Below are 25,755 nucleotides of genomic sequence, written 5' to 3' on the forward strand. Positions count from 1 at the left end.
GCAAGACGAAATTAATTCGTTCCGCAAGTTTTGTCGTCTAGCGAATTTTTCGTCTTGCGAATCACGAAATCCCATAGGAATGCATTGAAAATCAATTAATGCGTTCCTATGGTCAAAAAAAGTCCAAACAAAGCCAAATTTGGTACAACAACAATTTATTAACTGCTCTTTAAAGTCACACATACTGTAAAGAGCAGTTCAAAAATTGAAGGGAAAATAAATTAACTTTATAAACAAAACATGTCTTTGTTTTTAGACAAAGGAAACAAAGTCGCGAGACGTTTTTGTCTTGCGAAGCAAGCCCATAGGGAAATTCGTCTTGCGAGGCAAATCGAAAACGGAAAAACCTTTCGTCTAGCGAGTTTTTTGTCTTGCGAGGTACCACTGTATATGTAAATAAAGTAGATTAGCCGAGATGCTGAGCTATTGAGTCTGTTAGGCAAACCGCCAATACTCTGCAGGATCGTAAGTGTGCTGTGATGTTCGGGCTGAAGAAAGCTTTTGAAGCTCCCAAACGACAGACCAGGAGGGAGAGAACTTGCCAGTCGGGCATGTGCCTCTGCCAGGGTCCTACACAAGAGTAAAGGTAAAGGGACCCCTGACAGTTAAGTCCAGTCACGAATGACTCTGAGGTTGCGGCGCTCATCTCGCTTTGCAAGCCGAGGGAGCCGGTGTTTGTCTGCAGACAGTTTTCTGGGTCATGTGGCCAGCATGACTAAGCTGCTTCTGGCGAAACCAGAGCAGCACATGGAAACGCCGTGTACCTTCCTGCCAGAGCAATACCTTTTTATCTACTTGCATTTTGCTATGCTTTTGAAATGCTAGGTTGGCAGGAGTTGGGACCGAGCAACGAGAGCTCACCCCGTAGCAGGGATTCAAACCGCTGACCTTTGGATTGGCAAGCCCAAGGCTCAGTGGTTTAGACCACAGCACTACACGAGATTAGGAAGAGCCCAACATGGTTATGGGCCCAGGAATCAGGACCACAGACCCAGTGCCAGCAGAGGAAGGACCGGGGACTGTACAGTTGTCTGGGTTCTACACAGACACTCTCATAAATAGGAATGGGGTAAGTGTCCCTCTTCTCACACAGGCATTCATTGCCCAGGGATCCTTAGCATTTTAAAGGGGTTTGTTTTTTCCTTGGTAATCAGGTCATTCCCCCCCCAAAAAAAAAACAACAGCAGCATTTGTAGCTGGAGGCTTGTCTGTGGCAGGAAGTCAATTTCAAAATTCTTAACTTAGAAATCCACATGCCTCCCTTTCTGTATTTACAGATTGCCTTTCAGAATTGTCCCTCAAAGTGGATAATTAAATAATAATGCATGCAACGATGGCAGGGACGTAATGACACTTGCAATGTGGAATTAACTATGGTAACTATGGATATATAACAGATGGACAATGGTAAAAGATGCAAGAAATTTAATCTTAAATATGGAACCCATGGAGGGAGGGGAGTAGGTCCGAAGGTTCAAAATACCTTGTAATGTGGTCTTATTTTAATGTTTGAAATGGTTAAGTTAAAATGTATAAAATTGTGAAAAAACCAGTAATATTCTTTTTTTAAAAGATAAATAATAATAACTTCTGAATGGAAGGGGGAGGGGCAATATACTTCACAAATTGTCAACCACTCCCATAAATTACCAATGAGGGAGGGATAGATTTACTTGACTGCAGTAAATAGTAGAAAGAAACTAAAGGGGGGGGGAATAAAAGCTTTCTGGATGTTTATAGCTGACAATTTAATACCTATGTTGGTCATGAGTGACAAGGATGATGAAATATGGATTTCAACTAGAGGCAGATACTGTGTTAATTATACAGGGGTAGGCTTCTGGAGTTAAAATGTTTGCAAGGTGAATGTCTGATAATCTCAATGAAAGTCATTTTTTGCATTTCACCCAGACCCACTAGGTGTGGACATATTATTTAGTGGGTTTCAAGAAAGGATGGGCTGGTGCCAGACTAACCAAGCCTGTGAATAGTTTGAATTTCTTTCATTTCACTTCTCCAACCAAGCCCAGCTCCTGAAAGCCATATAAAGGAAGACTTGGAGAGGATTTTGGACTGTTCATCTCTCTCTACGCCGCCACCTTTATGCCGCAATGAGTCGACAGCTGAATGCCAGAGCTCTGAATGGAGGGAGGGGGTTTAGTGCTGGTTCTGCAATTGTTTTCGGAGGGGGCAGGATCAATGCCTCCTCTCCTAGCCGAAGAAGCGCCGGAGCAGCAAGTGGAATTGGTGGCATTTACAGTAGAAGCCTTTACAATCTGGGGGGTACTAAGCGCATCTCCCAGAGTGTGGTTCCTGGAGGTGCACATCGTGGAGGTGGATTTGGTAGCAATGCTGGGGTTAGTTTTGGTGGATTTCCTGGTGGTGGATGGGCCAATGGCAACTTTGGCAATGGAAGGAATGGCCCTGGGTTTTTTTCCCATCCGCCGGGGAGCATCCCAGAAGTCATCATTAACCAGAGCCTCCTGGCGCCACTTAACCTGGAAATTGATCCTGAGATCCAGAAAGTACGCAGAGAAGAAAGAGAGCAGATCAAGAACCTCAATGACAAATTTGCTTCCTTTATAGACAAGGTAGGATTTTTGAGCTCCTGTGTTAACTAACCGTTTCGTACTGTTGTTACATATTACTAAACTGTTACTAAATTCCTTTGTCAAACAGGAAATATTTAGCAGTACTCCAAATTGATATGCCTGTGATTATGTTAGTTCATACATTTTTGAAATATATATAATTTATCTGCCTCTTCCCCCCTTCGTACAAACACTTTACGGTTCTTATCTCACTTGTCACCACCCATGGACACACTGATGGTTATATAGGCATCTACTTTGGCCAATTATTATCTAAATCTGGGAATGGGTCAGCTTTCTTGGATTCTGCCTGTCTTTTTATTATGGCAAATTAAAATAAATGAAAAATAGACATTTTAGTAGAAACACTGAACCTTAATTCATAGAATGAGGACAGATGGATGATTTAATAAGACTGTCCTTTTTCAAATTTATTTGGAAATCTTCTAATGAAGCTTGATGATGTTAAGGAAATGGGCTCTTTTCAGTTAGCCAGTGTGGTGTAGTGGTTAAGAGCGGTGGATTCGTAATCTGGTGAACCGGGTTCGCTTCCCCGCTCCTCCACATGCAGCTGCTGGGTGACCTTGGGCTAGTCACACTCCTCTGAAGTCTCTCAGCCCCACTCACCTCACAGATTGTTTGTTGTGGGGGAGGAATGGAAAGTGGAATGTTAGCTGCTTTGAGACTCCTTTGGGTAGTGATAAAGCGGGATATCAAATCCAAACTTTTCTTCTTCTTCTTTACATTTGTAAGAAGATCTTCTAACAATGTATTCTGGGTACAACCCCTGTTTCCATTTGAGTGAAAACAGCATGTGGTAATATCATGGCATGATGCATTTGGGTTTAACTTACTTTTTTGGCAATTTTTAAGACCTGCTGTGACGGATAGATAGAGAGACAGAGAGACAGAGAGATAGATATAGAATATTGAAAGGCAACTCCATAATGTAAAACCGCTCCATAACACATATCTTGACAAGTCTTGTGGGAGCCCAACAAACTCTCAGCATTGTTCTTCCTGGGAGGGGGGCAACGAGATGCAAAGCCCAAGGAGGTTAAATAAACACAAGGTAGAGCAGCTTCTCGTTGTTCAGGAAGGATGTCTGAATCAAATTCCATACTCTAATATTTGTAAATTAAAATTCATAGTTTTCCATCTAAGCCAAAGGAAATTTACCTGGCTATTTTCGTGTAGGGGAACATGGGTTGCAAGCTACATAGTAAAGCAATCAGGTGATTTCTTCAATGTAGACTGGATGGGACACACAATACACCACAAGACTTCCTGTGATGCTGCTTCCTATGCGCTAGAGAAGAAATAAAATTGAAAAGAAAACTCAAGGAAATTTTCCTAATTTGATTCTCTTCCCCCAATTTGAAAGCTTTATGATTGCTTATGATGGCATACATCTCCATCCAGCAAGTGATATCCATTTGCAGAAGTAGACATTTGTGTGTGCAGCCAGTCAATGGATATTAACATCTTGTTGCTCATGCATACTGCATTGTTTATCCAAATCATATTGAACAGAGAGCGAGACCACTTTCATCCAAGGCCAACAATTGTTTCTCCAACTACAGCTGAATCAGGATCAGGGTGTTTAGAAAACATCTTGTATGTACAGGATTTGGCAAGGAAAATAATAATAGAATGTTAAGCATTATCATGCAGACTTACCTTTTATTCAGGCAGTTTTGCATCCAATGTCACAGTGTGGAGTGTTCTGTTAAGGGTTCCAGTCAGCGAGCCAGCCAGCCATGCCCTTTTCCAGGACTCCATTCCATTTCCTCTCCCTCCTCTCAGGAAGTTTTCCATGCTCTCCTTCAATAGCCAGCATTTTGTGGTCACTCAGCATACTGTCCTCAATGTGCTGCTTTGGATGTTCCCCTTTCCACGTGGTGTTCTGATTTTGTGTGTGTGTGCTTTTGCAAAATTGGGGTTCCCCCATGAGTGCAGATACTACCATCTACAGCATGGATGGAATTGTTTTGACTACATAAGGATTACCTTTGCAATTACAGTGGTACCTCTGGTTACGTACTTAATTTGTTCCGGTGGTCCGCTCTTAACCTGAAACTGTTCTTAACCTGAAGCACCACTTTAGCTAATGGGGCCTCCCACTGCTGCCGCGCCGCCGCTGCACGATTTCTGTTCTCATCCTGAAGCAAAGTTCTTAACCCGAGGTAATATTTCTGGGTTAAGGGAGTCTGTAACCTGAAGCGTATGTAACCCGAGGTACCACTGTAATATCAGGAATAGCCAATATTGTGACCTCCAGTCAGATGTTGCTGTACCACAACTCCCACCATCCCCGACCATTGACTGTGCTGGATGGAACTTATGGGAGTTGTGGTCCAACAACTTCTGAAGGGCATCACATTGGCTACCCCTGATAGAGAGTGCCCCGTCCTTTAGAGTCGAAACCTGAATTTGAGCATTTTGGACTTCAAAATTTGCACTAAAATATTCAACAGTTCAGTTTCTTTTCTTTTATGTCATGTGTCATTTTAGTACAATTGCTCTCCATGCTATGCCTGGAAGGGCTTAGAGCTGCAGTGCGACTACCCGTTGGCCATTCCTATATGCATGTTGAAGCTGCTCGCCAGTGCTCTGTCCCTTTCAATCTGTTTGATCCTCAGGTTCGATTCCTCGAGCAGCAGAACAAAGTCCTAGAGACCAAATGGAACCTCCTGCAGCAGCAACCCATCTCCCACGCGAAGAGCAACATGGATTCCCTCTTTGAGGCCTACACCAACAGCCTGAGGAAACATCTAGACTCTCTAAAGGGTGAAAGAGGAAGGCTGGGTTCAGAACTGAAGAACATGCAGGATCTGGTGGAAGACTTTAAGCGCAGGTAGGTGAGGAAAGGCAAGGCCAACACTCAGTTCTTCCCACCCGGAGTGCAATTCCCCAGTGATGGAGATGTACATTCTGAAGTTCAGGAGCTCATCATGACAGCCTTCATAGCTACGATCCGAACAGCAGCTCTCAAATGCAGGCAGCTGTGTTATCCGTATCTTCACAGGCACTTCCCCTGCACCAAAGCAGCCGTGTGTAGCATAACACTAAATTTAATTAGGAACAACTGACAAGCCTTAGATGTTAAAGAACAAATTCATCTGGTAAAGCACATTAGGCTTGAACCAAAGATCTTCAGCTCACTGAAATGCAACCTTTAGCTTTTAATTAGAAATGCAAACAGTCTTGCAAAAGTACCCAGCTTCTCCTTGACCATCCCCCTCATTCTCTGAGTCTCTAAGCTGATCAGTCACAAATAAACTAGCAATCCTCATCAGCACCACATTCACTTGCCAGTGCACGGTACTCTTTGCTCCTGTTTTGAGAAAGGTCTCCTATCATGGTTTACACATTTGATGGGAAGTGCCATTGTAGAATAGAAATTAGTAGAGCCCCTTACTCTCTATTTCACCTTGCCAGTGGCGTTTCCCCTGGTTTTGTGCCCCCCCTTTTTACTTTAATCAGATATTGAACAGATTATGGCCGCAGATCCATCACAATCTTTGCTTTTGTTTTCGTTCACTCTCAAAAGGTACGAGGAAGAAATCAACAAGCGCACCACTGCTGAGAATGAATTTGTACTGCTAAAAAAGGCAAGTCTTGAAACGCACGCAAAGTGATGACACCCGTTATAAATCAGGGGTGAAATACCTCAGGCCTGAGGTCTGAATATAGCTCTGCCCAGGCCTCTTTCTGGCTCTGGGGAATCTTCCTACACAACCACACTCTCTCTCTCCTCATTGTCCTGGCTTCATAGCATCCGGGCCGAAATGTCCGTGAACTCTGATAATGACTCTTGTGTGCCAGGGTGAAGGCTAGAGGCTGCGTGTGTGTGTGTGTGTGTGTGTGTGTGTGTGTGAAAGCCAGCCTTCTGTACAAATGTAAAATCTACCTTCCTTTCCCTGCCCACATGGGCCTCTGGTATCGGTCCCCTGGGGGGGCTGCACAGAAAGGAATGTGGCCTTTGCTCTGAAAAAAGTTCTGCACACCTATTCCAAATGGAGGTAAGTGAAGGGGTATGTGAGTGTGGAAATATGTAAATATACAGGCAACCTACCCATCAACTGTCCTGCTTTAAGCGGTACATCCTGGAATTACAGAAGCTTCTGATCAGATCCCATGATGTCCTGTTTTGGCTCACGCAAGAGTGCAGCCCTGAAAGATGTGATTTGGGGGGGGGGGCACACTCTCACACAAGTCACATGACTCGTGCAGGAGCTGCTCTCCCGATTTTCCTCTGTGGCATGTTGGAGGGTGTGCAACTAGTTAATTTACAATCAAAGCAGTGCATGAGTTTTGTTAAATTAAAAACAAACAAATGAACATGTATATCTAGAATGAGCTCCATGTTTGAGTGGGCACTGGGAAAAAATAAAGCCCTCTGGTGTGCCTCCTCTGATGTTGATCTCTCCCGATGGGCTTACCTGCTAGAGATTATGGTGGCAGCAGTGGCAGGCAACTGTAGCAGGACTGGTGGCAGAGGCAGCACAATAAGTCATCTGCCATGTAGATTTCCCACAGTGCTCTAGAATGATGCCACATTGGGGGTTTTATGAGTATCTGAAATGGTGGGTGACTTCCAAATCCACCATCATCTGTACTGGGCCCTGCCCCAGCAGTGGAGCCCTAGCAGCTGCTCAAGGATATCAGCTGCTGATGCCATTGTAGATAGATAGATAGATAGATAGATAGATAGATAGATAGATGATAGATAGAATGTGACAACAGCAGCAAGAATACTCATTGCAAAGTACTGGAAGACACAAGATTTGCCCACTCTGGAAGAATGGCAGATGCAAGTGATAGACTACATGGAATTGGCAGAAATGACTGGCAGAATCCGAGACCTAGGAGAAGAGTTAGTGGAAGAGGACTGGAAGAAGTTTAAAGACTATTTGCAAAATCATTGTAAAATGTTGGAATGTTAAAATGATGCAAGATAATAAAGACAATGTGGCATCAGTGACATAGGTAAAAGGAGTATGTAACAAATGTTTCAAAAGACAAGAGAGAAAAAGTTAGACTTCACTGTGTCAAATTTAAACAAAAGGATATAAAGGAAAAAAATTGGAGACACAATGGGTTGAAATGTATAATATAGACTAAGATTTGAAAGAGGGTAAGATATTGCTGAATATGATTGTGTAAAAAGGAACACAGAAAAGGGAGATGTGAGGAAGTCAGGAAGAAGGGTTATGAAAACAATAAGTAAAAAATTGGATTTTTATGTCTTTTTAATGTTTTTTTCCTTTCTTTTTTATTTCTTACCTTTTTATGTCTTTTATTGTATTTTTCTGTTTTGTTTTGACTGTGATAATGTTGTTTCTTCTTTGGTTTGATTGGAAGGTTTGTTTTATTGTTTAAAATTTCAATAAATATCTTTTTTTAAAAAAAGATGATAGATAGATAGATAAATGATAGATACAAAGATAGATAGATGAGAGATAGATGATAGCTAGATGGATGATAGATAGATGATGATGATAGATAGATAGATGATAAATAGATAATAGATAGATAGATAGATAATAGATAGATAGATAGATAGATAGGTAGGTAGATAGATGAGATAGATAGATAGATGATAGATAGATAGATGATAGATAGATGATAGATAGATAGATATAGATAGATGATAGATGATACATGATAGATGATGATAGATGATAGATGATAGATGATAGATGATAGATGATAGATGATAGATGATAGATGATAGATGATAGATGATAGATAGAGGCACAATCTCTTCCATTCAACATAGGATTTAAGTTTGGGAGAGTGGAGGGCACAAATCTGAGATCTAAGATGGTAATTTCAGGGCTTTCTGCACCAAAAAAATGAGGGCCTATGTTTGGAAGGTGGGATGCAACGTGTTTCCATTTTTACCTCCCTGCTCCAACTGGATTCACCTTTTTTTTTTTTTTTGGCAGAGGGAGGTGTGTTTTCAATGTTCTTCCCCTGCAGGCCCAGGACCTTGCATTGTAGATTTGAAAGGACCCTAGAGTAAAGGAGGAATGCCCCACAGTCTGTGATTTACTCCCTGCAGTTTCATCAAATGCTTAACTTGGGCTATACCTCTACTGCTGTGTGTTCATTTGACTGGTTCTTAACCCTTTATGATCTTCAATGTAATTTCCCTCCTCCCAGGATGTAGATGCGGCCTACATGAACAAGGTGGAGCTGGAGACCAGGGTGGCTTCTCTGACAGATGAACTCAACTTCTTGAGATCCCTGTATGAAGTGGTGAGGATACTTTGTGCTCTCCTAAAGACCACCTGAGATTCCCTGCATGAAATAAACTGATTGCAAACATTCCTACCCTTATCTGGATTCCATAGAGCAATGGCTACCCAATGATTAAGATTTTTGTGTGACTTACAGGAGCTATCACAGATGCAAGGGCAGCTAAGTGACACCAGCATCATCCTCTCAATGGACAACAACCGTGACCTGGACCTGGACAGCATCATTGCAGAAGTCAAAGCTCAGTATGAAGATATGGCCAATAGGAGTCGAGCAGAAGCAGATGCCATGTACCAAAGCAAGGTGTGTACATCTGGCTTGGGCAAGTAACATGACAAGCGATGCAAAATGTGGCCGTTAAAATGCCACTCGAATCCATATGAAACTTGACAAATTCATCAGAAGAAATTTGGACACCTGGAGCAGATTGAAGCTATCTCTATAATAAAAATGAATGTGCTCCCCAAACTATTGTTTCTCTTTCAATCGATCCCGATACTGGGTGGGACGAACCGTCTCAGGGAATGGCAACGATATATTTCAAAATTCATCTGGTAGGGGAAGGGACCCAGAATAAAACACCTAGTCGTATTTGATATTAAGGACAGAGGAGGCTTCTCACTGCCAGATATAAGTCTGTACTCTGAGGCGGTCTGTTTCACCTGGTTGAGGGACTGGTGTTCATTGGGGAACCCAGACTTATTAAATCTTGAAGGATTTAATATCAGGTATGGTTGGCGTGCATACCTGATCTATGGAAAGTACATAAGGACTTTACCAATCATATTATCATAAAACCCTTATTTAAAGTCTGGGAGAAATACAGAGACCTTCTAGAACAGAAGATGCTATGGTGGATCTCACCAATTGAGGCAGTGGCTGTAAGGAGGAAAAACTCAAGTGGAAAGTGGCCCGCCTACTGAACATTACTTAAAGAAACTTGACAAATTCAAAATAGGAGAGTTCATGAGAATTTCCCACCTAAAAATAATTCCCGCAGTTAGAGCACTGTAAAGGTAAAGGGACCCCTGACCGTTAGGTCCAGTTGCAAACAACTCTGGGGTTGCGGCGGTCATCTCGCTATACTGGCCGAGGGAGCCAGTGTACAACTTCCGGGTCATGTGGCCAGCATGACTAAGCTGCTTCTGTCAAACCAGAGCAGTGCACGGAAATGCCATTTACCTTCCCGCCGGAGTAGTACCTATTTATCTACTTGCACTTGACGTGCTTTTGAACTGCTAGGTTGTCAGGAGCAGGGACCGAGCAACGGGAGCTCACCCCATCACGGGGATTCGAACCGCCAACCTTCTGATTGGCAAGCCCTAGGCTCATGCTTTCTTGTTGCAAAGAAGAGCTCAAAACAATAAAAATCTATTGACTTGCTTCTAAAAAAAATATCTAGCCCACTCTTGTCTACTCTGGCTGGCTGCTATGGCTCCTCAAGGTCTTGGGCAGAGAGAGGGAGAGGGCTTTCTCATCACATGCCCCTTGATCCTATCGATTGGAGATGCCCAGGGACCTCCTGTATGTAAACACATGCTTTGCCACTGAGCTAAGATCCTTCTTGTCTGGGAATTTCTGCATTCAAAAGCCAAAGTTGAGAACCTGAGCGACACTCAAGATTCGGAAGGTTTTTTGTTTTATTGCTTCTTGCTTTTGCAATTGTATGCTGAAACATGCCATTGAACTAATGGATGGAATTCAACTTATTGCTAGGTGGGGTATTCACTTGTGGATCAAGGTCTTCTTGTGCAATGAGACAAACCCACTCTACTCCACCTGCATGCCCCCTAAACCTGTTTTGGGGGCATAGTGCTTCCCTCCAACTCCTCTTTCACCTTCAGCCACTGGTAGCTACAGGCAGTTGCAACTGGTGATGAATTTGGCCTAAGACTGGCTGCTGCTGCTGTTACACTTTATGATGTCAATTAAAATCAGTTTCAGGAACTTCAGCTCACAGCGAGGAAACATGATGATGCCTTGAAAAATTCCAAGATGGAGATTTCCGAGTTGAATCGACTCATCCACAGACTAAGATCAGAAACGGAAAGTGTGAAGAAACAAGTAAGATGCACATTGCTTTAGCAGATATGCACAGCAAAGGTTGTTTGTTTGAATCCAGTGATTGCTCTGCCGCAGAGGTTCTCCATAAGTTGTTGGAATTCAGTTCCTATCAGCCTCAGCTAGCAAAATCAGAGGTCATGGATGATGCGAGTTGTAGTCCAATAACGTTTGGAGAGCCACATGGTTCTCATCCATGGTCTAATAATGTTACAGTGAATAGTGCACATTGCAGTGGTTTGGGAAAAGACTTTTAATGGAGTGAATGTATTGTTAGCTAATTAAGAATTTAATAGCAGTAATGCTTTCTGGAAAACAAGTCAACCCAGCACTAATTAGCTCCAGCAGTTTTACTATGGTTTTGCAATATTCGGGGTGAGTTTATATACACTCAGGGTGGGGAAACTGTGGCTTTCCAGTTTCTGTTGGACTCCAACTCCCATCAGCTCCAGACAGCCTGGCCGATGGTCAATGATGATGGGAGTTGTAGTTCATCAAGATTTGAAGTGCCACAGATTCCCCACCTGTGATATTCACCCTGCTTTCAGGATGTTTTAGCATCACCTTGTGAAGAAATGATCTTGAATTAAGCCCAAGGCTGGCAATAATATTTATGTTTGATTTTACAAATATGCCTTGAATCCATTTCAACTAAATAATTCAGTTCCTGGTTTATAAATATTTTTGCTGATTTCACAACACAGTATGATTCTCTCATTTGGCATTCCATGAATACAGGTGTGTCACGAATCCTTTAAATTATGACTGCTACAAACTTCAAAATGTAAATACGGATTTTTGAGTTGTGAACATTTTTTTTTTAGTTTTCTTTCAAAAAGATATATTCTGGTCTGATAATCTGTAACATGCTATGCCTCAAGAAGTGCAGGAAATAATTTTACCTTTGAAAAAATTGGGGGCTAAATCAGGAATAGGCAAATCATTCCTGTTAGTCATTCTGGCTGGGGCTGTTGGGACCTGGAGTCCAACATCATCTAGAACAGGGGTAGGCAACCTAAGGCCCATGGGCCGGATGTGGCCCAATTGCCTTCTCAATCCAGCCCACGGACGGTCCAGGAATCAGCATGTTTTTACATGAGTAGAATGTGTCCTTTTATTTACAATGCATCTCTGGGTTATTTGTGGGGCATAGGAATTTGTGTGTCTGGCCCACCACATGGTCTGAGGCATAGCTGTCAACTGTCCCTTACTTGGCGGGAAAGTCTCTTATCCCAGCGCCGTGTCCCGCTGCTGTCCCTTATTGATGATGTCCCTTAAATTTCCCGGGTTTCAAAGGAAGCAGCTCCTCTCCGTCCCTCCCTGCCAGCCAGGGAGGAGGGAGGCTCCAACTGGGTTGCTTGGCTGCGTTGATCACCCAATACGGAGTCTAAGAACGACTGGGGGGTGGAGCTTGCATGCCTTGTGCTGATCCAATCAGCCGCGTTGCCTGGGGACTCGCCTTTGCTCAGAGCTTCCCAGCAGAGAGGTGACAGTGGTTTTCCTTGCTGCATCCCCTTTGCCGGGTTGCTGAGCTGTGAGAACCACCGCTTGAGGCTTCGTTTGGCTTCTGGCTGGGCTTTCTGCTTTTGGCTCAGAGGGACTCAGAAGCTGAACATACCTGTGCCCGGAAAATCCCTTATTTTGGCTGCTGATCCCTTATTTTCGAGGCTGCTGATCGCTTATTTTCAAATCTGTAAGTTGACAGCTATGGTCTGAGGGACAGTGGACCGGCTCACGGCTGAAAAAGGTTGCTGACCCCTGATCTAGAAGGCACCAAATTTCATGCACTACAATGATTCCTAAGATGTTTTTTTACTTACTGCATAGCTACATCTGATAGTTAAGGGCAAAAAATGGACTTCAGTAATCCAAATGAATGAAGCCTTCATTTAGAGGCAGAAAGAAGCATTTGAAACATTCAAAGCACTGTCACTTGTGGTGTAAATTCTTAAAGCCCCAATTCTTAAATTTATGGGTAGACCTTTTGTCAAGACGTTTCCTAACTTGTACTTGACAATGAAATGGAGATTTGCCTTTGGCTGTGTTATTTCAATTTGTTAGAAAGCTGTGCGCTATGTTCTTAAGAGGGATGCGGGTGGTGCTGTGGGTTAAACCACAGAGCCTAGAACTTGCTGATCAGAAGGTTGGCGGTTTGAATCCCTGCGACGGGGTGAGCTCCCGTTGCTTGGTCCCTGTTCCTGCCAACCTAGCAGTTCGAAAGCACATCAAAGTGCAAATAGATAAATAGGTACCACTCCGGCAGGAAGGCAAGCGGCGTTTCCGTGCGCTGTTCTAGTTTGCCAGAAGTGGCTTAGTCATGCTGGCCACATGACCCGGAAGCTCTCCGCCAGCTCCCTTGGCCAATAAAGCGAGATGAGTGCCACAACCCCAGAGTCGGTCACGACTGGACCTAATGGTCAGGGGTCCCTTTACCTTTATGTTCTTAAGTTAGTGTTCTTATGGTAATTCTTGTATCAGTTTGAGACTGTACTGGGCATATGGAAAATTTCTGAAAATAAGAAATAATAATTAAAATGGCTAATGCTTGCCTTGAAAAAAAGCTCCCCAAAAGAAGCTCTGGTTATATGGGCTGATTTCTATGTGAGCTGATTTCTGTTCTTTGCGTTTTCTCCATAGTGTGTCCATCTTCAGTCATCTATTGCTGAAGCTGAAGAACGTGGAGAGATAGCCCTCAAAGATGCAAGGGAAAAGCTGTTGGAACTGGAGAATGCCATGCAGAAGGCTAAGGAGGAGCTGGCCCGCCTTTTGCGTGATTATCAGGAACTTTTGAATATTAAGCTAGCCTTGGATATTGAGATTGCCACCTACAGGACCCTCCTGGAAGGAGAAGAATGGAGGTGGGTGTGATGAAAACCAATGGCATGGCTGACAGGCTGTCCACACTAGGACTAGTTCTTGCCTCCCCCCTCAGAAATAACGACACGAGACACAAGAATTCGGGTTAATGGGTCAAATTAGGCCACAACTTTATTGACTACAGGAATTGAGCGGTATTGGCTTAGGCATTGGTCCTAACAACTATCCGGCTTCAGCCCACTTGCTAGAAGACCGGTAAGGGTTAACCACCAGTAGGGGGAGTCCTGCTGAGGCACGTCAACTAGGAGCTCCCCCCCCCCCCGGAGTTACCGCTTGGGGGCGTGCCGTGGGCCCACACCTCCATAGGCTTAGGACAAGGCCACGGCCCCCGGAATCCTTTACTGGACTACCCTTTTGTTTTGGGGGAAGGTGATGGCGCTTCCTTCCCCCTTCATCTGCATAACAATAGAGCAATACCCTTACCAATGCCTAACCGCCAATACCGAGGAGTTGTGACGGATTGCTACGAGGTAGGCGAAAACCAAGTGGCTGGTGACCAAATGGAAAAATTCCTACCAGGCCCCTTGACGGCGACCAACCGAAGTCCATAGCAACGTCAGAGAGCCTAGCCTAGCGGGTTGGAGGGAAGGGAGAAACCTGGCTAGCTGCAGCGCGGAAAAAAGGAAGAGCCTCGGCCGCGGCAGACCTAAATGTAGTGTGGCCCGGGGATGACGCGTCCGAGGATTCCCTGATATCGCGGGGGCGGAAGGCAGCCCCCGCGAGTGTGGGGAGGGGCGTGAAGCCCGCAACCCCACCTCCTCCCTAGCTCGGAAGTGGCTTTGTTTCCATACTCACCATTTTCTCTGGTATTGATGCGTTTTACTCCTCAATTTATTCTTCAGAATCCAGGAACTGATCTCAAAAGGTTCTGTTCTCATTTACCCTGTTGCCCTGTCTACTTCAAATGTTGATTTGTTCTGTTGTTGTATAAATCCCATCACAATCTTCTGAGATCAGAACAAACACTGGATTCAGCTATACAGCTGCAAATAAAACCTTTTAAGTGCAATATACAAGGTGACACTGGATGGCGATGGTGAGCCTTATGGAAAATTCAATGTATTTTTAAAAGGCTTTAAAAAAGCATTTTCAGAACATTTTTAATATGTGTTTAGATTCCACCACCATTGTCTCATGTAACGACAAGCAATCTTATATTGTTAATGCTGCCTCTACATCCCCCATCTTCATCCTCCTCTACAGTCAGTGTTGGAGTAATAATAATAATAATAATAATAATAATAATAATAATAATAATAGCAATAATAATAAATAAGCCTGGGTGATACTAACAAGCTTCTAGCTAGTTTGATGAAGCTCAGTGCTATAGGGACAGGGGAAGCCAGTTTTGCCAGCAAATCCTGAAGAGGGCACATGATCAGTTTCATTCAGTGCTGCTTGAAAAAATAATGGAAAATGTTGATTTCCCCTTTATAAAAAGACTAGATAATGCAATCACCCAGTGAACAGTGGCAGTACTAGTATAGCACTAATGCTTGTTTGTTGGTTTGTTTGTTTTAAAAAAGTTGCCTGGCAGTATTCACTGTATGTGAATACAATCTACACAATGTAAGTAGATTATCAAGCAATTTGCTTTGCTAACAATAATGCTAGCAAGTGAAAATGAATTCAGTCTAGCAATGCTCATATTCAGAATGGGAATCCTGTGGTCCTCCATGTGTTGATGGTCTACAGTTCTCATCATCCGTGATTGTAGGTCATGCTGGCTGGGAGTTTGATTCTGACAATGTCTGGAGGGCGATGGGATCCTCATCCCTGTACAGAGGTGATGCTTTGCCACATTTATGAGCCATGAGCAATAACGGATAACAACAGCAAGGCTGCAATCTTATACTGTACTTTCATTCTCAATGGCAGGGATGTACTCGAATGTTGCAGAAATCGAGTTTTCATTCACACTTTAGCCAAATTTCATTGACAAAGAGCATCAGCAACTGCTGCCGAATCGATACTGCACTCTGAGCCATTTTCGCTATTTCTCAGAACCTATTCCTGCAATTGTTCAAAAGCACATCAAAGTGCAAGTAGATAACTAGGTACCGCTCCAGCGGGAAGGTAAACGGCGTTTCCATGCGCTGCTCTGGTTCACCAGAAGTGGCTTAGTCATGCTGGCCACATGACCTGGAAGGTGTACGCCGGCTCCCTCAGCCAATAAAATGAGACGAGCGCCCCAACCCCAGAGTTGGTCACAACTGGACCTAATGGTCAGGGGCCCCTTTACCTTTATTCCTGCAATTGCTGCAGAAAGAATCAGTTTGACTGCATTTTAGCAAATGCAGTGACTCAAACTGCACCACCAATTTCTGTGTCAATTCTGTTTTCCCCATTGAAGCGCATTTATAAAATTTATCTCCAACAACAACAACAACAACAAACAGCAACTGGCAGATTTAAACTTTTCAAGCTGAGAGAGACAACCAGTCTTTCATGGAGAAGAAAGCAAGTTACAGGCAGGTATAATTACTGAGAGAAGTGCAAGGTGGGATTTTTGTTTTGTTTTGCTGGGAACAAAGACACCACAAGAGCCTGGGGGGCACAATAGCGTCCCTGCAGGCCAGAATAATTAACATGCTGTTAATGTTAGCTGTGTCATCAGTTGCAACTGACATTTCAAGAAACAAAGAGACAATTGAAATCAATTTTGCAATGGACATTTTCAGGTTGATTTACAAGGCATTTTGTTAGCTGAATGATTTTATGAGACACTTTTGGGCAAGGTAATTTCAGCAGCCAACAAACACCCAAATACCAGTGAGTATCCCTGCTCAACAGTAAGATCCATTGAACCCTGTATACTCTTACTTGGGAGTAAGTCCTACTGAATTCAGTGGGGCTTAGCTTGGAGTAGACCTGAAAGTGTGCATGATGCAATAGTATCTGCAGACTAGCTTGAGAAGAAGGAGGATGTGGAATACGGAATTGCTCACTTTTTTCTTTTTCTTTCCCCAAACAGGATGTCTGGAGAATATGGCAGTGCTGTAAACATATGTAAGTAGCCAAAGATTTTGTGCTGGCATTCTGGGTTTGCGACGACAGCATGTTTCTGAAGCACCTGGGCCAGATTCAAGTACCCCATTCCACTGGATCAATCAATCAATATCCTTTATTCGACCGATAGTCAGAAATAAAACACAATAATTATAAACTATAACATCATAGGGGTACATAAATAGGGTAGGGCCACAGTACTAGACCTCTCACAGATAACCCACATCAAGGCATTCAGTTATACGTTTCCGACACTTGAGTGTCAGAAAAGAAATTTAGCCACTGACAAAGTTGTTTTCCCAGAAGACTTATTTAGCAGATATGCTGTCTGCTTTCCTCTTTGTCGGGAACTGGGCTGGGGTAAGTATGGAGTTATAAGATACTGTCTTAAATCGTTGTAGCTGGGACAGCTCAGTAAAATGTGCTCTGTGGATTCTACCTCACCCAATGTACAGTGGCATAATCTCTGGTCATATGGGACTCCTCCATATCTTCCCTTCAGAACCGCCGAGTCAAGAACATTCAGCCTAGCTGCAGTAAATAGTCTGCGGTATTCCACGTACTGGATATCCGCCAGGTAGCGGAAGCCAGAGCAAGGACTGTCGCTGGTGCAGTGAAGCTTTCCCTCTCTCCTCTCTCTGCGCCTCACCAAATCCACTCTCCAGATGCAGGAGACGCCCAGTACAGCATGTGGGGGCAGGAGACAGGATATTCCCTTATACAGTGGTACCTCAGGTTACATACGCTTCAGGTTGCAGACTCCGCTAACCCAGAAATATTGCTTCAGGTTAAGAACTTTGCTTCAAAATGAGAACAGAAATCGTGCTCCAGCGGCGCAGCAGCAGCAGGAGGCCCCATTAGCTAAAGTGGTGCTTCAGGTTAAGTACGGACCTCCGGAACGAATTACCGTATTTTTCGTCCTATAGGGCGCACTGGCCCATAGGATGCACCTAGTTTTTTTTGGGGGGGGGATTTTTTTAAAAAAATTATTTCCCCCCCACCAGCCTTGGGGCTGGGGAAGCCCGAGCTTCCCCCGACCCCAGCCCCCAGAACAGGCTGCCGCCTGCAAGCCTTGCGAGCCAGGCGGGACCTCCCGCTGGGCGCGCAAGGCTTGCGGACAACTGCCCGAAGCATGGGGCGTGCTCTGCAGCGCCCCCATGCCAGTGGCGTAGCGTGGGGGGGTGCAGGGGGAGCCGGCCACACCGGGCGCAACATCTGGGGGTTAGGGTTAGGGGGCGCAAATCCACGGGTAAGGGGGCGCAAATCCACGGGTTAGGGGGCGCAAATTACTTGCCTTGCCCCGGGTGCTGACAGCCCACGCTACGCCACTGCCCCATGCTTTGGGCAGCAGGCTGCCACCCCAAGCCTTGCGCACCTGCCGGGACCTCCCGCTGGGCGCGCAAGGCTTGCGGACATCTGGCCGAAGCACGGGGCGTGCTCTGCAACGCGCCCTGTGCTTCGGGCTGCCTCCTGCCGCCCGCAAGCCTTGGGAGCCCGCCGGGCACTCCCGCCGGGCTCCCAAGGCTTGCGGATAGCTTTCTGAAGCCTGGAGAACGAGAGGGGTCGATGCACACTGACGCCTCTCACTCTCCAGGATTCAGCGAAAGCCTGCATTCGCCCCATAGGACACACACACATTTCCCCTTCATTTTTGGAGGGGAAAAAGTGCGTCCTATAGGGCGAAAAATACGGTAATTACCGTATTTCTCGCTCTATAGGATGCACCGGACCATAGGAGGGGGAGAACAGGAAAAAAATAATTCTCCCCCTCTCTGCTCAGCACCCCTTCAGCGAAGTGGCAGGAAAAACGGAGCCCCTTCCATTTCTCCCCCCGCTTTGCTGAAGGGGCGCTGTGCAGATCTCCCTCTCCGCTGAAGCCAGGAGAGTCTTGCTCTCCCGGCTTCAGCAAAAGGAACCCGAAGCCTTTGGAGCGCAGCGCGAGGTCCCACTGTGCTCCAAAGGCTTCAGGCGGCTATCCCTGAAGCCTGGAGAGCGAGAGGGGTCGGTGTGCACCGACCCTTCTCGCTCTCCAGGCTTCAGCGAAAACAATGTGAAGCCTCCGGAGTGCGGAGGGAGTGTTCCCTCTGCGCTTTGGAGGCTTCGCGTTGCTATTGCTGAAGCCAAGGAGCCTGCATTCGCTCCATAGGATGCACACACACACTTCCCCTCAATTTTTTGGAGGGGGAAAAGTGCGTCCTATAGAGCAAAAAATACGGTACTTAACCCGAGGTACCACTGTACTGCATCAGACCATTGGTCCATTAGCTCAGCACTGTCTACTCTGACTAGCAGTAGCTCTCTGGGGTTTCAGGCAGAAATCCTTTTACCTGCTTTACCTGGCGATACCTGAGGTTGCAGCTGGGACCTTCTGCTTGCAAAGTAGTTGCTGTACCACTGAGCTACGAACCTTCCCTAAGTTATAACCCCTAATAAATAAGGATTCAGATTGTTTGCACATTAAATGTTCCGAATATTCCCAAAGCTTTTAAGTGTGAATATCATATACCAAGAGGGAACTCTTTCTCCTAAAGTGGACCCTTAATTTGCTGAAGTACTTTTTTAAAAAAGCAGGAGGACAAGACCGAATACAACTCAGTAGGGACTGGACATCCTCAGATGGTGTAGAATAGTGACTGTTAGGAGAAAGATGGAAAAAAACTGGATGAGGGGAGGTGGGTGAGATGGAATTTCTTAGAAAAGGACCAGGCTGGCTGGCTAGCTAGCTGCTGGATTTCAGAAAAAAAGGAACTCCTCTCTACAATGTTTTGATGCATGGACAATGTTTTGATGCATGTGTTTCCTGCTTGGCAGGGGGTTGGACTCGATGGCCCTTGTGGTCTCTTCCAACTCTATGATTCTATGATTCTATGATTCTAATTTGTATTATGCCAAATTGTATCATATCCTATACAGGTTTAACTGAATGAGTGTCTAACTTGGGAATCACTCTAAAATTAGTGTGCCACAATTTAAATGATCTTCTTCTTCTTCTTCTTCTTCTTCTTCTTCTTCTTCTTCTTCTTCTTCTTCTTCTTCTTCTTCTTCTTCCTGAAGCTGTAGTTAGCAACAGCGGCATGGCAGGAGGGAATGGACTGAGCCGCAGAGAAGGGCTCAGCATCAGAAGCGGTTCAAGTTCTGGAAGTGGCAGGGGCGTCGTGGGATATGGCTCTGGAGGTGGCGGAAGTTGCTCCGGCCTGAAAATCATATCCACAACCTCTACGAGCAAAAGGACAACCATCAGATGAACCGTAATCATAATGTACTGAAGGACCAAACTGACCACTTGCAAAGCCTAGAGGCTGTCAACACTAAATATCTGCTGTGAAGAAACTTGCCCTTTGTGTGCAACAACTCTTTTTCATGGCTTCAGAAGGGGGTTGGGAAACCTGTGGCACTTCACATGTTCCTAGATTATATCTCTCAGCATCCTTAGCCATGGACCATGTTGGCTGGCATACTGATATATATAAAATCTCCTACAAGCATTTAACTTTAACTGCTACGGCTCCCCACGCCTCCAAATCCTAAGAACATCACAATGCTGAGAAGCCTCCAGTTAGGCTTCGCTAACCACCCTTGCACAAAGAACTACAATTCCCAGGGTTCCCTTCAAAGGGGGTGACAGTTAATTCAATACAGTGATACCTCTGGTTATCGGCTTGATTCATTCCTGGGTGCTGTTCGCACCCTGAAAAGTCCACAACTTTTGCTTCTGCGCATGCGGGCAGCATGATAGAGTGCTTCTGTGCACATGCGAGGTGCGCAGAGCACTTCTGCACATGTGTGCATGGCGAAACCCGGAAGTATACACTTCTGGGTTTGCCACGTTCGTATCCTGAAAAAATGCAACCAGAGAATGATGTAACAGGAGGTAAAGGTAAAGGGACCCCTGGCCATTAGGTCCAGTCATGGCCGACTCTGGGGTTGCGGCGCTCATCTCACTTTATTGGCTGAGGGAGCCAGCGTACAGCTTCTGGGTCATGTGGCCAGCATGACTAAGCCGCTTCTGGCGAACCAGAGCAGCGCACGGAAACACCGTTTACCTTCCTGCTGGAGCGGTACCTATTTATCTACTTGCACTTGGACGTGCTTTCGAACTGCTAGGTTGGCAGGAGCAGGGACCAAGCAATGGGAGCTCACCCCGTCGCGGGGATTCGAACTGCTGACCTTCTGATCGGCAAGTCCTAGGCTCTGTGGTTTAACCCACAGCGCCCTCATAACAAGAGGTACAACTGTATAAATCTGTGGTGTGCTGGGATATTAATATGCTGCCAATATTATTCTGTACCGTTGCTTGCTTTGTGTTGCAAAAAATGGTTTGTGACACAGCAGCTCAGAATGGCACCCTAACACACATTCTCTCTCCGCTTCCCCCATTCAGACAGTTTGATCTTGCAAGCCTGAGTTCATCTAAAGTGGGCCTGGCTACCATTATAGCCCTTTGGGTGAGGGACTCACTGCCCAATCACCCATCACTTTCTCTCACTGTGCTTTCCTTCTGGGATGTCAGGACCTCCCCCAAAGTACTGATCTTTCACTTTACTGATGGGCTTGTATGGCGCAATCCCAGAATGAGAAAAGAATCACAGGCCCACCAATGCTTGTTTGTGAGAACATACGATCTCCCAGGTCTTTTGAGGAGGGGGGAGGGGTCAGGGACTGATAGAACATCCCATCTATAGCTCCAATCCCAAAAGAGAAAATCCCTGGAGGACAGAAAGTTAGCAAGAATGCACTTTTCTGCAATGACTAATGAGAAAACATCCCCAACGGAATCCCAATGGAAAACATCCCCAGTGGAATCCCATTTCCTCATTGGCTGTGGGTAGAGCATATGTTATCTCAGCAGTGAGCAAAGGGCATGAACCTCAGGAGCTACCTGGTTGTGCCTACACTAAAGGTGGGGACTGCCTGCTGACCCAGCCAATAAGTCCTAGCCAGGCATTACATGAGTGTTGGTCATTCACCTTTTGGAAGAAGAAATGCTCAATAGGTGGATGTCGGGGGGGGGGGGTTCAGGGGCGGGGCTTGTGATATCAGGGACTGTAGTGCAAGACTGCTTACCCTTCAACAAAGGAGTTCCCTACACATCTGTAATAGATGAACAGAGGCTGGTGGCTGGAGTTCAGGGTGGGGCTTGAACCTCCCTGGGTAAGTTGCTGAGCAGTGGGCACTTCTTACCATCACAGATCATAGAATCATAGAATCATAGAATCATAGAATCATAGAATCATAGAATCATAGAATCATAGAATCATAGAATCATAGAATTGGAAGAGACCACAAGGGCCATCGAGTCCAACCCCCTGCCAAGCAGGAAACACCATCAGAGCACTCCTGACATATGGTTGTCAAGCCTCTGCTTAAAGACCTCCAAAGTAGGAGACTCCACCACACTCCTTGGCAGCAAATTCCACTGTCAAACAGCTCTTACTGTCAGGAAGTTCTTCCTAATGTTTAGGTGGAATCTTCTTTCTTGTAGTTTGGATCCATTGCTCCGTGTCCGCTTCTCTGGAGCAGCAGAAAACAACCTTTCTCCCTCCTCTATGTGACATCCTTTTATATATTTGAACATGGCTATCATATCACCCCTTAACCTCCTCTTCTCCAGGCTAAACATGCCCAGCTCCCTTAGCCGTTCCTCATAAGGCATTGTTTCCAGGCCTTTGACCATTTTGGTTGCCCTCCTCTGGACACGTTCCAGTTTGTCAGTGTCCTTCTTGAATTGTGGTGCCCAGATATACTGTGGAAGAAAATCTTTGAGCTCCTGGGCAATTATAAGTTACTGTGAAATCTCACCGTTTTTATTATGGCATCTTTTTCATCTATCCATACATTAGCTAGGGAAAAGAGGCATGTCACACTCACATATAGTCCTGGCATCTGTGTTCTATGTACATCATAGGCACCAACTCCTCGGGGCTGAGGGGTCTTTGCCTCCCTCAATAAAATATTTGAGGGTGCCAGGACCTCCCCCCAAATCGATGGGCATTGCTATTCAAATGGTGTGCCTGCACTGTGTCATGTGATCTATTAAGTGGGGCATGACTTACCTGGCCCCCCTTCCCAATATTTTATTCAAGTGAGGTGAGGCGGAGTCTGTGGTTCACATACAACGTCCCTTCCCTCCCACATAGAGTAGGGGTAGGGAATGGCCCTCTAGACGCAGTTCGACGACAAGCCCCATCAGCCATCGGCCATTGGCTGTATTGCAGCATAGTTTGAACTGCAGAAAGATGCCGTACAATTGCAGGTACATCTGTATGTATGGTGTGGATTAGAGTCTACCAATATCTGGTGGGTCACAGGATTCTTATCCCTGACACAGAACATAGGGAAGGGATCATAGTTCAGCAGCAGAGCACATGTTTGTATGCAGAAAGTCCTGATTTAACTCCCTTCTCCATTTTTTTAAAAAAGCAATATTCATATGGCAGGTGATGTGAAAGACCTCTGACTGAGGAACATTTGGGCCCATCAGGGTAGACAATACTGGGCTAGATGGACAAATAATCTGGCCTCTTGCAGGGTGGCATATGGTGTAGTGGTCAAGAGCGGTAGTCACGTAATCTGGTGAACCGGGTTCGCGTCTCCACTCCTCCACATGCAGCTGCTGGGTGACCTTGGGCCACTCACACTTCTCTGAAGTCTCTCAGCCCCACTCACCTCACAGAGTGTTTGTTGTGGGGGAGGAAGGGAAAGGAGAATGTGAGCCGCTTTGAGGCTCCTTAAAGGGAGTGAAAGGCGGGATATCAAATCCAAACTCTTCTTCTTCTTATGTTCCTATAGTGTGTGATGTGAAGCATGCATGCTTACACCTCTTTGGGTGGATGGAATCTGCACACATGCGCAAGCCTGAGGGTGAACATCACATGATTATTTCCTACATGTTCCTTATGTTTAAAGACCATCACTGCCAGAGTTGTATGTGAGCCAGCCCTACATTTGTCATACGCCAACCCCTGTACCAGAACTCCTGATACACAATTCCAGAATGGAACTTGTTCTGTGCTTGGGGAGAAGAAAGCCATCTAGTCCTCTGGACTGGTGACAGCAGTCATATTTGAACGCTTTCCTACATAAAAAAGTCTCTGCTTATTAAGAAGTTATCATTGCCAACACATGTTTTATAGCCTTAATCATCCTGAAATCTTAATTTTCTATGAGCAAGTAGTTATTGTATTGGGGAGAATTCATATATGTGACCCCCTTCCCTTCCATCATGCATTTGAGTCCAAAGTGGTACTGTTTGTGGAAAGTTGTACCACACACTCTTTCTGAATGTGTAGATTGGCTTCGCTTGCTGCTATACCTTATGTGTCATGGCAGCGCATGAAATTTCATCACCTGAGGCAAAATGGGAAGGCGCCTCCCTGCTCTGATGTTGCTGCACCCCCAATGCTCCCCTTAACCGCCCAGTACAGTGACACTGGAGGCAGTTAGGGGTGCACTGCCTCTTGAGCTTCTGCTGCCTGAGGTGGTTGCCTCAGCCTACCTCATGGGTAGGCTGGCCCCGATATGTGCCTATATGTTTTTACTATATTCTTGATCCCTCTCACCCTCCAGAATTAAAGCATATCCTTACTTTAATGATGCCAGTAGGAGACCTCCTTAAAAACAGGAACCTGTACGATATATGATATATCTTTATTGTCATTGTCCCATGCAGGACAATGAAATTGAAAAACTACATAAAACTACATAAAACTACCACAAAACTCCATAAAACTACATAAAACTACTACAAAACTACATAAAACATTCAAAACCCCCTAAAAACTCTAAAACCCCATTTTAAAATACACTATACTATAGAAACCCCTTATGCTGCATTTAGAACCAGAATTGCATTTGGATAGAAACTGTTTCTCAGGTGGCTAGTCCTGGCCTTTATAACCCTATACCTCCTTCCAGAAGGCAGAAGCTGAAAGAGATCATTTCCAGGGTGCGTACTGTCCTGTGCTATCTCTGCCGTTTTCTTATGGCACCTGGCAGCATAGATTTGATCTAAGGTGGGAAGAGCACACCCAATTATTCTCTCTGCAGTCTTTACAACTCTGGACAGCATTGTTTTTTCCCTGGCCGTGCAGCTCCCAAACCACACACACAGACCATAAGTTAGTACGCTCTCCACAGTGCAATGGTAAAATGCCATCAACAGGTCCTTTGAGAGATTGTTTTTCCGGAGAATTCTCAGAAAATATAACCTCTGCTGTGCTCTCTTCACCAGGTCTTTGCTGTTCTCTCCCCAGGCTATACTCACAAAGAAAAGGTATAAAAGACTGGTAGTTGAGAATGAGATCTATCAAGAAGCTATAGAATAATCAGGTCACGAGGCAACAGAGGAATTCCTCCCCCCCCCACCTCATATTAGATTTTTAATAAACATCCCTCTCTTTGCCCCCTCAGGCACATGGCAGTTTGAAGCACCTCCAGCTTGGAACATGAAACAATGTGCTCCCCAGGGATGGTATTTGATAGGACCCACCTGCCTTGGATCCCCCTACATTTGGCTGCTTTTGACTGATTGTGTGCAACATTACTGCTTACTCAGATAATACATTGCTTCAGGCCAGGGCAGGTTCTTCCAAATAATGAGGTTAATATCCTGCCAAGGAGTGGGCTTTCTGCCAGGTTGTTTAGTACTGTTGGCACTGTGGCATCTGCCTCTAACGTACGAAGGACCAGAGCTCTTCACCTGTAGCATAAGATGCTATACTGTACATAAGACCAGGGGTGTTCTGTATTCCACTACCACTATTACCACTAGTGGTAAATAATATGATAATTTTATCATATTATTTAGAACACAGATAGCATATGTGGTTCTCTCCAGTTGTTGGGCTACAATTTCCATCATCCCATATCCTCTGACCATGCTATTTGGGGATGATGGGAGCTGTGTTCCAACAAATATCAGGCTACCTCTGATTTAGAATGCTTCTGTTCC

General features: G+C 45.1%; 2 protein-coding genes across 3 annotated transcripts in view; both read left to right on the forward strand.

Moving 5' to 3' along the window:
- Positions 1 to 24,523, forward strand: part of ADCY6 (adenylate cyclase 6) — a 934,310-nt gene extending 909,787 nt beyond the window's left edge. Inside the window, exon 25 of the transcript XR_014521148.1 lies at positions 24,372 to 24,523. The gene's annotated coding sequence lies outside the window, so the exon portion shown is untranslated. The remainder of the gene's footprint in view (positions 1 to 24,371) is intronic.
- Positions 394 to 20,301, forward strand: LOC310698059 (keratin, type II cytoskeletal 75-like). Of its 2 annotated transcripts, XM_083484808.1 has the most exons (10): positions 394 to 1,069; positions 1,912 to 2,591; positions 5,234 to 5,448; positions 6,145 to 6,205; positions 8,763 to 8,858; positions 8,997 to 9,161; positions 10,797 to 10,922; positions 13,557 to 13,777; positions 16,771 to 16,805; positions 19,860 to 20,301. In XM_083484808.1, the coding sequence occupies exons 2-10, from the start codon at positions 2,112 to 2,114 to the stop codon at positions 20,048 to 20,050; spliced, it is 1,590 nt and encodes a 529-aa protein (XP_083340934.1). In that variant the 5' UTR covers positions 394 to 1,069; positions 1,912 to 2,111; the 3' UTR covers positions 20,051 to 20,301. The 2 variants fall into 2 exon arrangements, with proteins under 2 accessions (XP_083340934.1, XP_083340933.1); XM_083484807.1 differs by having other exon boundaries at positions 394 to 2,591.
- Positions 24,524 to 25,755: the final 1,232 nt, after the last annotated feature.

Source organism: Podarcis liolepis, assembly GCF_965112155.1.
Source record: "Podarcis liolepis genome assembly, chromosome: 2".
In the NCBI taxonomy this organism is placed as follows: domain Eukaryota; kingdom Metazoa; phylum Chordata; class Lepidosauria; order Squamata; family Lacertidae; genus Podarcis; species Podarcis liolepis.